The sequence below is a fragment of the Pelophylax lessonae genome (genome assembly GCF_965119305.1).
Source record: "Pelophylax lessonae genome assembly, chromosome: 3".
NCBI lineage: Eukaryota > Metazoa > Chordata > Amphibia > Anura > Ranidae > Pelophylax > Pelophylax lessonae.
Genome location: NC_138770.1, coordinates 182,765,223 through 182,780,513, shown reverse-complemented (window position 1 = coordinate 182,780,513; position 15,291 = coordinate 182,765,223). Strand labels below are relative to the sequence as shown.

Genomic DNA, 15,291 nt, shown 5'->3' with positions numbered 1-15,291 from the left:
AGAATTAGCTGGAGTTGATGAGTTAAGTAATAAGGAAAAGATGGAAGTAAGGGTGATATATATATATATATATATAAGCTGTGGGGTGGAGAAGAGGGTTGAAGGAAAGAGAGTTTAAATAGGGAGGACACAACAGTCAGAAGGAGTGGTAAAGAATGCATGTTGCAGGGAGGAAGGAGAGCTAAATGGAGAAATAAGGTCAGCCTGTTTGGCGTTTTGCAGAGTAGATTGCCATGTATTTTCACTTTGTGCAATTGCTGAAGTGCAGATCCTGAAGAGCCTATCATTTGTATAAAGAAGAACTTAGAGAGAGAAATATTTATGGAAAGAACCCCAGAAATGTTATACTCAATGCTAGCTTGACCTAACCCACTCCCGCATCTCAAGCAACCCTATTGATAACTAGGGCCCTCATAAAATGAAAGGAATAATATAGAAGCTTTGAAGTTCGTAGATGACTTAGTATGGACAGGAAATGTGCTCAGGTAAGTCGTAAATCTCTCTCCAAATTGTAGTCTTTTTTTTTGGAAGGGAGGGGAATGTTAACCACTTGCCCACTGCTCACAGTAATCCTACTGCGGCAGTGCGGCTCTCCTGGGTCCAGCGACGTAGACCTACGCCGTTGGACTCCTAGTGGTCTCGGCGGCTCGCGGGGGAGTCGGGCCGGAGGAGGAGAGGCGGCTATCAACGCCTCCCTTCCCCCATCGTTGGGGGAAAGTGTGAGAAGACCCACCTGCTTATGTAAACAAAGCAGGCGGATCTTCTCAGTGACAGACAGTGACAGATTACAGGATTCAGCATAGCTGAACCTGCGATCTCTGTCTGTGTCAAAGAACCCCCCCACCCACGTCAGTAAGCATGAGGCATACATTTAACCCTTTGGTCACCTATAGGGTTAACCCCTTCCCTGCCAGTGTCATTATTGCAGTAACAGTGCATATTTTAGCACTGATTACTGTAGTAATGTCACTGGTCCCCCCAAAAGTGTCAAAAATGTCAGTTAGGGGTCCGATCTGTCCGCCGCAATGTCGCAGTCCCACAAAAAATCGCAGATCGCCGCCATTACTAAACAATAAAAATTACATAAATCTTTCCTGTAGTTAGTAAACGCTGTAACTTTTGCGCAAACCAATCAAAATACGCTAATTGCAATTTTTTTTTTTTTTTACCAAAAATATGTAGCAGAAAACAAATTGGCCAAAAATGTTAAAAAATTTTGATTTTTACATTTTTTGGGGGGGAATGTTATATAGCAAAATGTGGAAAATATACCGTATTTTCCGGTGTATAAGACGACTGGGCGTATAAGACGACCCCCCTATTACATGATCTACCAGTAATACTTAGGTTACCTTGGAGATATTATACTTGGCGTATAAGACGACCTCCCATTTTTGGGGGATTTTTTTGAGGTTCAAAGGTAGTCTTATACGCCAGAAAATACAGTATATTTTTTTTCAATATTGTCGCTATTTTTTTGTTTATAGCGCAAAAATTTAAAATCGCACAGGTGATCAAATACCACCAAAAGAAAGCTCTATTTCGCAAATTTTGTTTGGATACAGCATTGCACGACCGCGCAATTGTCCGTTAAAATAATGCAGTGCCGAATCGCAAAATATGGCCTAGTCAGGAAGGGGGTCAAATCTTCCGGTCTTAAAGTGGTTAAAAGATGCCTTTACAAATGCCTACTAGTGTGTCTGGTAAAGTTCTAATTCATCCAGTTCATTGTATAGCTAGTAGGGCAGTAGCTGGTCTTTTTGAACTGGACTTGTGGACTTGTTCTGCAAGGCTGAAGGCATCTTATCCAAGAATGCTTTTCTAGTTCTAATGAGTGTGGGAAACATACTTCAGCATTTATAGCCACACAGGTAACTCACATTTATGTGATCAATATGGAATGTTGATTGTCCAAAAACAATATGGGAGGTGTACAAATTGGTGTAAAATGATCTTTATTGCATACTTATATTGCTCCAGCTAGGAGCACTTGGAGCACGGTAAGTATGCATATTTCATACTTTAGGCACTGCTGAGGAAGCAGACAATGAGTGCAGCAGTTGAATGGGACTGTAGTGCTGTAGTGACCAAAACACCAATAGATGGAAACTATTAAAAATCAAAGGTATGAGACACCACAGCATAGCCAAAAGGACAGAGCCAAATGTTAAAAGAATATGGCATTTATGTAAAGCCTATTATTCTAACTCTCACTAAATGGAGTTGCTGGTCTTGGTGGATTGGTGGTTGTATGGTCTAACTGTCCCATCAGCAGGGACCCCAGGTTGGGGCCCACTGTGTAAAAGAGCTTTCCTAGGGACTGGGCCTGGGCCACGAGTGCGTGAGGCCTTGCAAATTTAAACTCTAATTCCAACAAAGTTGATAATTTGTGCAAAATCTACATAAAAACAATGCAATGATTTGCAAATCTCATAAACCCATATTTCTCTTTTATTCATTGATGGACACGGTGGTCCATATTCAGAAACATAGGGTTATATCGCCCCCTACAGGAGTAGGACACTAGGTAGAAAAAAGACTTGGCTACGCCTATGGGCAGTCCTAGCTGGTACACATCCCCCTCTCTACTATAGATATTCCGTTTTTTTTTCTGCCTAGTCAGGAGTAAGAACCTAGCTCCCTGCCAGGATATTTGGTTCTGGCAATTGTTTTCCTTTAAATGGCATTTTTTCTCCTGTTTTTTTCCCTGTGAGATCTACAATCAACCTCCGGGCTGGACAATGGGCTGGATATCTAGATCCAGTGGTTCCCCCAGTCTGGCCAGCAAGTGCGCGCAGACCAGAGCTTTGCGCTGGGTTGGCTGCAACATAGCCCCACTGGACTGGGGCTGACCTGTGAGTTAAACGCCTCACGAGGTTGCATACGACCGGGTCTTGGCCCGAGTCACAGCTTTCCTCCTGGCCAACAGCCCCCCATTTTGATGGTGAGGGATTCTGTCTGGAGTGGTATGATAAGTAAGATGTCCCCCGTCTCACCCTGGATGCTGCGTGGGACAACCCCCTGGGATGGTCAGACCTACGGGTTCCTCTCCTTCCTCCCCAGGCCCCCCTCTGTTTTGTTTTTGGTACCTGTGGGCCATCTTTGAATCTCCCCTCCCCGAGGTAGCGTGGTGGGTCAGTAGGTGCATGTGGGCTGGTGTGTCCAGCATAGCCAGTAGGGGGGAGTGGACGGGCAGGCTGCCGGCCGGACAGACTTTCCTGATGGAGTGGACGCTGACCGTGTTGTGGTCCTGTGGCCTGGGTCCCCCTCCCGCTGAAGAGTGTAGCCTAGGCTCCACGGGTCTCTTCTCGCACCCTGGGAGCCTCGTGGGTGCTGGGTGTGGTGGCCATTTTGCCGTGGTCAGCGCCATTATCTTGGGGCCTGTGTTGTTTTTTTCACCCAGGGGCCATGTTTGGGTAGTCCAGCAGCCATTTTTGTTTGGTCCAGTTTGCACAGAAGCGGCAGCCATGACAGTGGAGCCTCTGGGGTGGCAATTGTGGTTGTTGGGGCCCCTCCTTTTCCCCTTAATGTTAAGTCCTGGGCTTCCTTTTCCCCTGGACGCCACACGTGGATACCTGGTTATCTCTGATGCCAACCGGCATGGTGGTGAGTTCTGGTGAGGTCCCTCCCTCTCTCTGCTGAAGGTTGCAGGGTGCTCTGTTTTCGGGTGCCCCTGTTGTGATACGGGTGTGGTGCCTCCCGTGGGTGAGTGGGTGCTACACACTTTTTGCTGGTGGGATCCCCTTTTCACTCATGGAGTCTCAGGAGCATGTTTCCCCACCTGACCCCCTCTCAGAGGCAGCAGGTCCCTCTGGGTCCCAGCCCTCTATTGATGTACTAAAGGCAGTCCGGGAGTCCTTTGTTTCCTGGATGGAGGTGGCCTTTGGGTGGTGGGCTAGTAGAAAGCGCCCCCGCCCTCCCTTGCCTTATCTGTTTTGTCAGATCCTGAACGTGGCTCTGCCGCTGCTACAGACGTGATCCATCCTGCGGGGCTTGTGGCCACTCTCACTGATCTATCAGTTAGTGAGTTTTGGCGCATTGGTCAATAGTGAGGTTGACACATTGATTACATCCATGCGGGAGACTTTGAAGATGGAGGATGCAGCTGAGGCAGCTGCGGAGGTGGCTTTTCCTTTTGGCAATGCTTTGCTGTGAGGTACCCTTTTGAAGACTCACTCCTCAAGAAGTGGACTGTCCCACCAGTGGTGGACCCTCCTGTTTCCATGTTATACAAGGCAACCATGATTCCAGTAGAAGAATTCCCAGCCTTTAAAGATCCGACTGACAGAAAAGCAGAGTCTGTGGCCCGCAATATGTTCAGGATTGGTGCTACGGGGGGGTGAGAAGATTCCACACCATGCGATTTCAAGGACACTGCGTTTTTAAAATGCAGCATGCACTTTTTTCTGCAGTAAATGCAGGCACAGCACAGCAGCCCTTTCAAAAGAATAGGCTGCCGTGTCCACGCAAACCCTCATAGCTGTAAACCAGGCCTAATTCAGTAGTAAAGTAATTTTTTAAAAATAAAACTGCTGGTCCCCCTGTAGGTTTAGGTCACCGCATACTAGCGCATTATGCCAGACTTACATGCAAATTGAACCCTTCAGTCCTGTTCTGTCATGGCTCCCCTTGGTGCTCTGTACATCCCTCTTCTCTCTCTTCCTTCTGGGTTCTTTATCTTCAGCTGCTTGAATGGCCAGGCTGCAGTGACATCACTCCCGCGCATGTGCGTGGGAGTCACATCGCCACGGCTCACAGAGTGGGCTGAAAATGTGATGTGAGCTGCACACGCGCGCCTCAAATCACATTATCCCTGGCAGGCAGAGGGAACATTTATAACAGAAGAGACTACTAGGGTCTGTTCTGTTATAACCATTTCAGTACCGGATATTATTACACCTTTCTTGCCCTGGCCAATTTTCAGTTTTCAGCGCTGTCACACTTTGAATGACAACACTGTACCCATCTTAAACTTTTATCATTTTACTTAAATATTTTTTTTTCTCACACGGATAGAGCTTTCTTTTGGTGGTATTTACTAACCACTGGGTTTTTTTTAAGAGTACAAAAAGACTGGAAATTAAAAAAAAAAAATGCATTTGCAAAAAAATAATCTTTCTTCATAAATTTAGGCCAGAATGTATTCTGCTACATTTCTTTGGTGAAATTAACCCAAATCAGTGTATATTATTTAGTCTGTAGGAAAGTTTTAGAATTCACAAATATATGAAAATTTATCAATCCTGATCTACTGATGGCCTATTTCATTTCTTGAGGCCCGAAAATGCCAGGACAGTACAGATAGCCTCCAAATTACCTCTTTTTGGAAAGTAGACAGTCTGAAGTATTTAGTAAGAGGCACTGATTTTTTGAAGTTTTAATTTTTCACCACAATTTTTTGGAAAATTAAGAAATTCAAAAAATGTTTTTTTTTTCACAATTATTTTTTTTAAATACTGTCACCAGTGCACTGACTGCATGTTAATATATATATATATATATGTATATATATATATATATATATATATATATATGATATATATATTTTTTATTTTTTTTATTTTCTTATTTATTAAATTTTTACGATTTTTTTTTTTTTTTTTTTACATTTTGTGACCAGAGCATCATAGTGTTACAATAGTTATAAGTGACCATTTGTTGCAAATTAACCCATTCTTATCAGTGTGTATTGTTCTGATTAGGCCACAGCTAATCACATGGTACAGAAGGGCTGTAATTGGCCCTGTCTGTATTATGTGATTACTGTGACCAATCATAGAAAGCAGCACAATAATACACAATGATTGCCTATGAATGGAAGCCATTCATTGTGTAAAATTGCCATGTGATCTGGTGTTATTGATCACAGCAATCACATGATAACAGCAGACTGTCAGTGTCAGCTGTCTGCTCCAACCTTATGCGAGCAAACAGTTATTGATTGACAGCAACCATCAATGAACTACCTTGAGCGCACAACATCCACATAAGCTGTTGGTACTTGTAGTTCTCCTATACACAGAACTCTGTGAATTAATGATGCAGCCAGGCAGGCAGGGCCCCACATAGCCAGGTTTTTTTTTAAAACTGTGACAGTGAGATCAGGTAAAGGATCCCCGGCTTACTGTCACTACAGGCAGCAGATATCGGAAACATTGCAGCAGTGGGAACATGTTACATGTTCCAACCTAAAAATGGGTGGTAACATGTTACCAAAGGTGAACTTATCCTTTCATAAAGTGCCAGTGATTTTTGTTTACATTATTTAAGTTTTTTTTAGATAAGTCTATTTGTGTGTTTGTTTTTTTGGTGGATCTTGGGGTGGAGAGCAAAATTGCATGGGGGAGTGGGGAGTTTGCCCATGGTCCAATTCATATTAAAGATGACCTTGACTATACAGACCCTAAAGTAGTTCAGTTGGCTTCTGAACTACCAGAAGTCTGCCCTGATTCCATCCAGAGAATTGGATTATCTGGCTCTGATTCAGCTTTAGCCAGAGTGTTTCTTCCTTTGTTGCATGCTGCAATGCATCTGTTGCTTTCCTTCCGGACTTGCATGCAAGTACTGGGGCTGATGTTTACCTTGGAGGCGGTCCCGTTTGCACAGTTCCATACGAGGTCCCTCTAGAGGGAAATCCAAATGAAATGGGACAAGTTTCCAAAGTCTATGGACAATTAGAATCGGCTTAGCTGGGAAACCAGGGGTTTCCTTGGTCTGGTGGCTTTGCTCTCTGACTCTTCGACAGGGCAAATCTTTTCTCCCCTTGTATTGGACAGTGGTCATGACGGATGCCAGTCTGTCCGGGTGGGGAGGTGTCCTGGGGTTGAGCTCCGTTCGGGGTTGTTTGACGCTGGAAGAATGCAGACTATCGATCAATGTCTTGGAACTTCGGGCGTTCAGGCTGTGCCTGGATCAGTGGACGGATCGGCCCTGGGGACTCCTGGTACAAATCCAGTTAGACAATGCCACGGCGGTGGTTCATATCAATCACCAGAGCAGAACCAAAAGTGTGCTGGTGACTCTGGAATTAGCTTGCATTCTCAGGTGGGCAGAACACTTTGTTCTGACAATCTCCGCAGACGCACTCCAGGTGTGGAAAATTGGCAGGTAGACTATCTCAGTTGGCTGGCATTGGACCAAGTGAGTGTTACCTTCATCCAGACATGTTTCATAGGATATGTCTATGGTGGGGTACCCCCGAGGTGGACCTGTTGGTGTCTCGGGTCAACAGAAAGATATCAAGGTTTGTGGCAAGGTCGCCACGGGCACGCTGGTGGCCCCATGGGGCCAGTATAGTCTGATCCATGCCTTGGTCATCCTGGTGGCTGGTCTTGGGTTTATGGGATTTGCAAATCATTGCATTCTGTTTTAACCACTTGCCGACCAGCCGCTACACATATACTGTGGCAGGTCAGCTCTATTGCGTGAAACAACATACCTGTAGCCAGTAGGGGCGCGTGCAAGAGGGGGAGCAAATCAGTGGATCCAGCGGACGCGGTGTCCCCCGGCCACCCGCGATCACTCCCCAGAGAGACAGAACGGCGGTCTGCCTATGTAAACAAGGCAGACCGCCGTTCTGTCACAGATGAACACAGGGATCCTGTGTTCTTGCTATTCAGGAACACAGATCTCTATGTTCATTTACTGAGTCCATCCCCCACACAGTTAGAAAGCACCCACTAGGGACACACTTAACCCATTGATAGCTTCTGGTGTTAACCCCTTCTTTGTCAGTGTCATTAGTACAGTAACAGTGCATATTTTTAGCACTGATTACTGTAGTAATGTCACTGGTCCCCTCAAAAGTGTCAGTATGCCCGCCACAATGTTGCAGTCATGCAAATCACTAATCACCGTCATTACTAGTAAAAAAAAAAAATGAAATAAAAATGCCATAAATCTATCCCCTAGTTTGCAGACGCGATAACTTTTGAGCAAACCAATCAATATATACTTATTGGGATTTTTTTAATCAAAACTATGTGGCAGAATACCTATTGGCCTAAAATGATGAAAAATTTTAATTGTAGGTTTTTATTTTTTTTCTATTGGCTGTGTTTTATAGCAGAAAGTAAAAAATATATATATTTTTTTTTTCTCAGAATTGTCGCTCTTTTTTTGTTTCTAGCACAAAAAAAATCTGCAAAGGTGATCAATTTTGCAAAAATAACAATATGTTTCACATTTTTTTATATGAAATTCCCCAAAAAAAAATGTAAAGATCAAAATTTTTTAACATTTTCGGCCAATTTGTTTTATGCTACATATGTTTGGTAAAAAAAAAAAAAAAATCGCAAAAAGCGTATTTTGATTGGTTTGCGCAAAAGTTATCGCGTTTACTAACAAAGGGAAAGATTTTTGTCATTTTTGGTGTTTTTTTTTTTTAACGAGTAATGGCGACGATCTGCAATTTTTTTGCGGGACTGCGACATTGCGGCGGACAGATCGGACCCTTGACTGACATTTTTGACACTTTTGGGGTTACCAGTGACATTACTGCAGTAATCAGTGCTATACATATGCACTGTTACTGTAAAAATGACACTGGCAGGGAAGGGGTTAACTGTATTGGAGAGGGAGGGGTTAAGTGTGTCCTAGGGGCGTGTGTCTAACTGTAGTGGGACATGTCTACTATTGTAAAAACAGAGATCAACGGTCCTACATAGTAGAACCATCTGATCTCCATTTTTACACAGGGGAGAATGACAGGCGGCTTGTTTACATAAGCCGCCCGCCTTTCTCCCTCTCTACCGACGATCGCAGTGTGACCGGCGGACATCGGGTCTGCCGGTCACACGCGCGGACTCCTCAGTGAACGAGCCGGGGCAGGCGCGCGCCTCAGCCCGCTATTGGCTCACAAACCGGTCACAGGCTAGTGACGTATATATATGTCACTCTGCCTGGCCGGGGCTGACCGCCGCAGTATATCTACTTGCGGCGGTCGGCAAGTGGTTAAGGGGTAAAACCTTCCAGCCCAGAAGTGGTTAATGTAGACTTTATGGAGTCCCAACATTTTTGAAATTGAGGTTGTATACAACAGTTTCCCTTTATCCCTTTGAGCTGAAGAAAGTGTAATGTGTGTTAGGCCCTGTTCACACCTGAGGGTTTTTCAGCACGTAAAACGCTCATCTCTGAAGTCTCAAACCGCCCAACAAGCAAAATCCCATTCATTTCAATAGCCTCTGTTCACATATGAGCGTTTTGTTGCCTTAAGCTCAAAGTACGCTAACTTTTTTCGGCAGATTACAAGCGTTTTTGTTAGATGTCAATGCCTGCCTCCAAACACCTGCAAAAAATGCCTGGAAAAAAGCCAGAAAAAAAAATATGCCCGAAAAATGCCCAAAACCCCACCTGAAAAAGATACGCTCAGGTGTAAATAGAGCCTTAAATAAATGTTGGAGGAAAACCATTGTTTAATGCTATTTTCCTTGAAACTGCTTTGTAGTCATTGCTGGGACGTAGTCAGCGCTATCACTGCCAGGTGGAAAGATGTTCTTCATCCAGTATAGGGCCTGGTGTAGTGCGTAGGCCTCAGGTCATTTGGGGTGCTAACCCCACATGAAAGTGGATCTCTCATGACTAAATAACTGAATGAGTATAATTCCCCACCACTAGGGATGATCGAACTTTTCAAAAGTTCGGTTCGACCAGAACACCCGAACTTACCAAAAGTTCGGCCCGGATTTCAGAACCCCATTGAAATCAATGGGACCCGAACTTCGGTAATCAAAAAACACCATTTTGAAGCCCTAAAACCCAATAAATGCCCCTAAAAAGTGCATAGGGTTCTGGGCCATGCCCCAGGGACTATTAATCACACATAAAAAAGTTCTTAAAAATTGTCATTTTTGATAGAGAGCCAATTATTGAAAAAATTATTGAAAAAAAAATGAGATTTCTTTGGATTTAGTGTCTGGGGGGTCTAAAAAGTGTACCTGTAAAGTTTCAGCTCTGTAGCATGTCCAGAACCAGTTATATGTATTTATACACATACACACATAGGTGTGATAGGTGAGAAGCCATATTGGTGTTAATTACTTCATTAGCGCAAGCATAGTGTTCTGCTACTTTCACACCTATATATGTGTATGTGTATATATACATACATGGGTGTATGTATATATACCCCTACACAGAAGTTCAGATGTTATGCCTGCCTCCAAAGACGCCCAAAAAATGCCCAAAAAAATGCCAGCTACAAAAACGCCCAGGTGTGTTTTTGCAACTGGCGTTTTTTTTGGGCATTTTTTTAGGATCTTTGGAGGCAGGCAAAACATCTGAACTTCTGTATAGTGGTATATATACACACACACTTATATGTATTTATACACATACACACATATAGGTGTGATAGGAGCGGAGACATATGCCTGTTAATTATTTCATTAGCGCAAGCATAGTGTTCTGCTACTTTCACACCTATATATGTGTATATACTGTATACATACATGGGTGTATGTATATATACCCCTACACAGAAGTTCAGATGTCATGCCTGACTCCAACCATGTCCTCAAAAAAACCCTATAAACGCCTGCAGCAAAAAGCAGGGTGACAGGCGAGAAGCCATATCGCTGTTCTGTAAGTGACCTAAGAGAAACGATCTTTTCTCTATAGCGGTCACCCTGACATGGAAGGGTTTTGTCACCCTGCCATAGCAGTCAGAGTCAGTTAACCCTACACTACACTACGGTCCCCTTACACTTAACACTTTCCCTACAGAAACTAGATTATTAAAGCTAACTATAGTGGAAAATAGTACCCTAACTACACTAGATATCCTTTTCCTCACACTAAAAATTGCTAAATGACACTTTGTAGCAGAAGTCACAGAACTGCTTCCACTCTCTTCCATGTCCCTGTATTACAATGCTAGGAATTTGGCAGGGGCGATCTTATATACTGGGGGGCGTATTCACTAATGATTGGCCTATGGACCCCCTAGTCACTCCAATCACATTCCTAGCATTCTCCTGCCCCCTCAATTGGCTTTTACTGATGGTTCTGGTCCAATCACTGGCTTTTAAAGCCCATTTCCTGTACCATTGCATTTTGGTCGGTTCTGGTTGCCGAATTCCGAACTCTTTCAGAAAAAAGTTCGGAATTCGGCCGAACCTCGAACAGCCAATATTCAGGTTGAACCGATGGTCGACCCGAACCGTTCGATCATCCCTACCCACCACGACCAACGCTTATAATAATGAGATGAGGGTAAACTAATGCATTTTTTCTTCCTATTCTGCTGTTGAAATATACAGGTTGGCAACAGGTTTACTTTGGCCTCAAGCACACTGGATGTTTTTACAGCTGCTGGGTTTTTTTTTTCCAAAAAAAGGAAATGCTTTATTGAGAAAAATTCAGGAAGAAATAGTAATGTACAACATTTTTACACATCCAATTAGAGGATATGATGATTGAGAAACCGAATACATTGTATGTATATAAGTAACACATTAATAACAGGTGGATATAATAATTATATCTACATAGATATTACTTTAACAATAGAGAAAGTAAGAAAAAGAAAAAAGAAGCAAGTCTCCATTCTTGTGAAGTATAATGACAGCTTCTGTTTTTGGCATCAGACATTTTTTTTCTGCAGCCAGTAAACTCCCCAGCATGTTATCCTATGTGTCCACTTAGGCTGTTTCAGCAGTTTTTGGCAGGGGTGTTTTCTGGCTGGGAAAAACCCCCCAGAACTAGTGGGTTTTAAGAGGGGTTTTTCAGCTGTTAAAACGCTCCAACTCTGATAAAAGCTTAAAAATGGTGAAAAATGCCAAAAAACCCAGAAAAATGCAGCTATTCTGCGTTTATCAACATTTTTGAGCCATAAGCTTTTGTGGCAATATAGTTTTGCTAAAAAAAAAGCTAAAAGTGCTACAGCTGAAAAAAGCTAAAAAACGTTGAAAAACGCTACTACAAAAAAGCTAAAAATGCCATCTACAGCTACAGCTTTCTACTGACGTTTCTATATCGTCCTGTGTGCATGAGGCTTCAAATGAAACACATATTCATTAGAAAACAGGATCTCAAATGAAGCATCTATTCATTAGAAAACAGGATCAAAACTGAAAAGGGACAGAGCCCTCCAGTGCAAGAGAATAAGGCCGGGGGGAGAGGTAGAAGGAACCGAATAGCTAATGCAGCAGGCTTAATCAAGTGATATATCTGATAACACGGCAGGGAATGAGAGAACCAGCAGCGCTAACAAGGTGATGATCTATAATCCAAAGGGTTAATTGGTGAGAGACCACTCAATGGCACATTTATATTATTAGAGAAATAAATAAGCATGTCTTCCATTCGCAATGAGATCTCTATATACTCAGACACGAAGCCTTGGCTAATTGAATTACCCAGCCTAATTATGGGTTATTAAAAAGAAAACAAGCTGTGGATGGATTGTTGCAGAGTGGAAGCTCACAGAAGGCATTGAGAATTCACAGTGCAGATCAGCTTTGTGAAATGAGCGGTGCTGAGAGGGCAGACAGTGGGCTGTTATCGTACATTCAGGGGTAGTACATCAAGTATGAAGGCGAGTGAGTCACCAGAACGGCGCTAAAGATTTATGAGGGTAACCTGTTATTTAATGATTTCATAGCACGCAACGTACAGAGCAATTATTAAGGTAAACAATATGATATTTGTGCATAATGGGACTGGCATTCTTTCGCATCTGAAGTCCCGTACACACGTACCAAATGTCGGCCGAACGATCGGCCGTCTTTTGTCCGGTGCTGTCCTGTCGGCTGAAAAGTGCTAAAGACTGCACACGAATTTTGTCGGCCAACAACAGCCGACTGCAGAAGTGATGTCATGTGATGGTTAACTTTCCGTGTGTTTTTTCTTCTCTGAGCATGCCCAGTCTTGCTAATCTGCTGTTTGTCGGCCGAATTCTGTACTGACTGGTGAACAATTGGCCATTCTGGTGACGGCCAACAAATATTTTAAAGTCTGCACGACAGATTCTGTTCGGCCGAAAATGCGCTGTCGGCTGTCGGAAGCATCATACTAACAAGGCTACAATCGTCCGATCGGTCGGCGGCCGAATATTTACGGCCGACAATCGGTACGTGTGTACGAGCCTTTATTCTAACATAGGTTTGTATAAATTTTGTTAGGATCAGGCTAAGAATTTCAAACTCAAGTGTACACTTTCTATACAGTCATGGCAATACAGGTTTTTATTTTTTTATACTTTTGTCAAATTTGCTATTTGATAATGGCTGCTAGGTCATATATAAATAATTAAGATTTATCTCTAAAGGAAGGCATTTATAAAAAATTAGCGGACCTAGTAGTCCTGAGAAACTGCATGCACATTTGTCCTGTGCAAATAGGACTAAATTGAATCTTATAAAAAGGGTGGACCACTAAATTATGCCACATCCAAATATAATTGCAAAGACAAAAAGAAAACAGAACCCCATCCTGTATCAGGAGGACTTTACTGGCATAGATATGAGACTCTATGTACATAGGTGTGAATGGACTCTTACAGAGTATGTAAACCCTAAAGCCCAGTACACATGAACTGAAAGTTGGCCAGTTTCTCAGGAACAGTGACCATCTTTTATTTGCTCCAGTTTGGTCTGATATAACAAAATGCTTTCATTTTTATATGTATCTGTAAAAGTGCAAAAACATGCCAGTTAATCCTGCCAGAAATGTTGTCAAATGATCAGACTTGTATAAAGTACTCGAAATTTCTACTTGAGTAAAAGTACAAGTGCTCGATCAAAAAGTGACTTGAGTAGAAGTGGAAGTGCTCGCAGAAAAAGTTACTTAAGTAGAAGTACTAAAGTATTCAACATTTTTTTTACTTAAGTATTGCAAGTAGTTTTTTCAAAAAATTTGCTACTTAAGTACTAAAAGTAAAAAGTACCAGTAGTTTTGAAAAAAAAATTCTACTCAAGTACTGAAAGTAGAAGTACAAGTACTGTGTTATGTAGTTATTAAAGAAAGAAGTCAAAAGTTTGAACATCATATTGTTTTTTATTATTTCAAATGATTTATTCAAATGATTAACCTGTGTTTTTTAGCAGTTTCTTGATGCACTTTAAGCGCTGTAGCACCATTTATTTGTTTGTTTCATATTTTCTTTTTATTGGAAAGATTTGGTATAGCAGCTTTTATTATACACAGCCTTTATTTTCGTATGCGCTGATTTACGAATGACATTATACACATTTTTTTGAGCTTTATGCAACCTGCCATCTACTGTTCTGGCAGTGGTAATTTTTTTTAAAGTAACGAGTAACTATGCAGCACAAAAAAAAAATACTTGAGTAGAAGTATCGAAATCATCGAAAAAATGTAGTGAAGTAAAAGTAGAAGTAGGAGAAAAAAATTCTACTCTAGGAAAGTACAGATACCGCATTTCGGTACTTAAGTACAGTACTTAAGTAGTTCTACTTCGTTACTATACATCTCTGCAAATGATAAATCCCTTTGCCTGTGCTGCCTGTTATTAGGTATATTGTTTCCATCCATGTGTGAGGTCTACAGAATACCCCCCCCCCCCTTTATTATGGAGGAAAGGGGGTGGTGTTCAAAACTACGTTAATAAAACTTCCACTGCATAGATAGAGTACGGTGATTTATAACCCCATGACAGAAATTGTGTAACGTGCAGCATCACCAGATAAAAATAAAGCAAATAAAATCTCAAAAAGAAAACAATTGCCACAATATCTAAGGCCTGATAAGCTGCAACATAATCATTTTTTTGATTTTTGGGATTAGATATGCCTTATAACCAATTACCAACTATTAATTAACAATGACAGTTTACAATATGTAAATCAAAACAGTTTAAACTTATATTTGAGATCTACCTTCTTGCATGCAGTGATTGAAGTGCCCAGGTTACTGGTGGAAGTGTCATTCATGCTGCTGCCTCCACTGCCACCATACTTGTCAAAGGGTCTATACACGGTTGCCATATCACAGCTGCTAGAATCAAAGACAGAAGAAAGTTTCAATTAACCAGTATGACATTCTCCAGCTGTGCAGAATATGAAAATACAAAAATCATTCCCAGAAACAGCTGGTCACTGAAAACAAGCACAAATTACTTTCTCATTACTTGGTGTATGCACTTTAATAGGCCGACACCTGCCTCCCGTATATTCTGAATAGTAGGTGTGTGACTGATCTTAAAGCACAATTCCAGTCGAAACAAAAAAAAAAAAAAAGGTCTACACTTCTAATCGCACATCTGTTCTAATCTTAAATGAAAGTGACAAACATAACAAAATGGGATTTTTCAGGCATGCAAACTCAAATACA

General features: G+C 42.0%; 1 protein-coding gene across 1 annotated transcript in view; it reads right to left on the bottom strand.

Annotated features, from left to right (window-relative positions):
- SPHKAP (SPHK1 interactor, AKAP domain containing) overlaps positions 1 to 14,951 on the bottom strand; it is a 257,420-nt gene extending 242,469 nt beyond the window's left edge. Inside the window, exon 1 of the mRNA XM_082249593.1 lies at positions 14,838 to 14,951. Within this exon, the coding sequence (XP_082105719.1) occupies positions 14,838 to 14,945 (108 nt within the window). The 5' untranslated portion in view covers positions 14,946 to 14,951. The remainder of the gene's footprint in view (positions 1 to 14,837) is intronic.
- Positions 14,952 to 15,291: the final 340 nt, after the last annotated feature.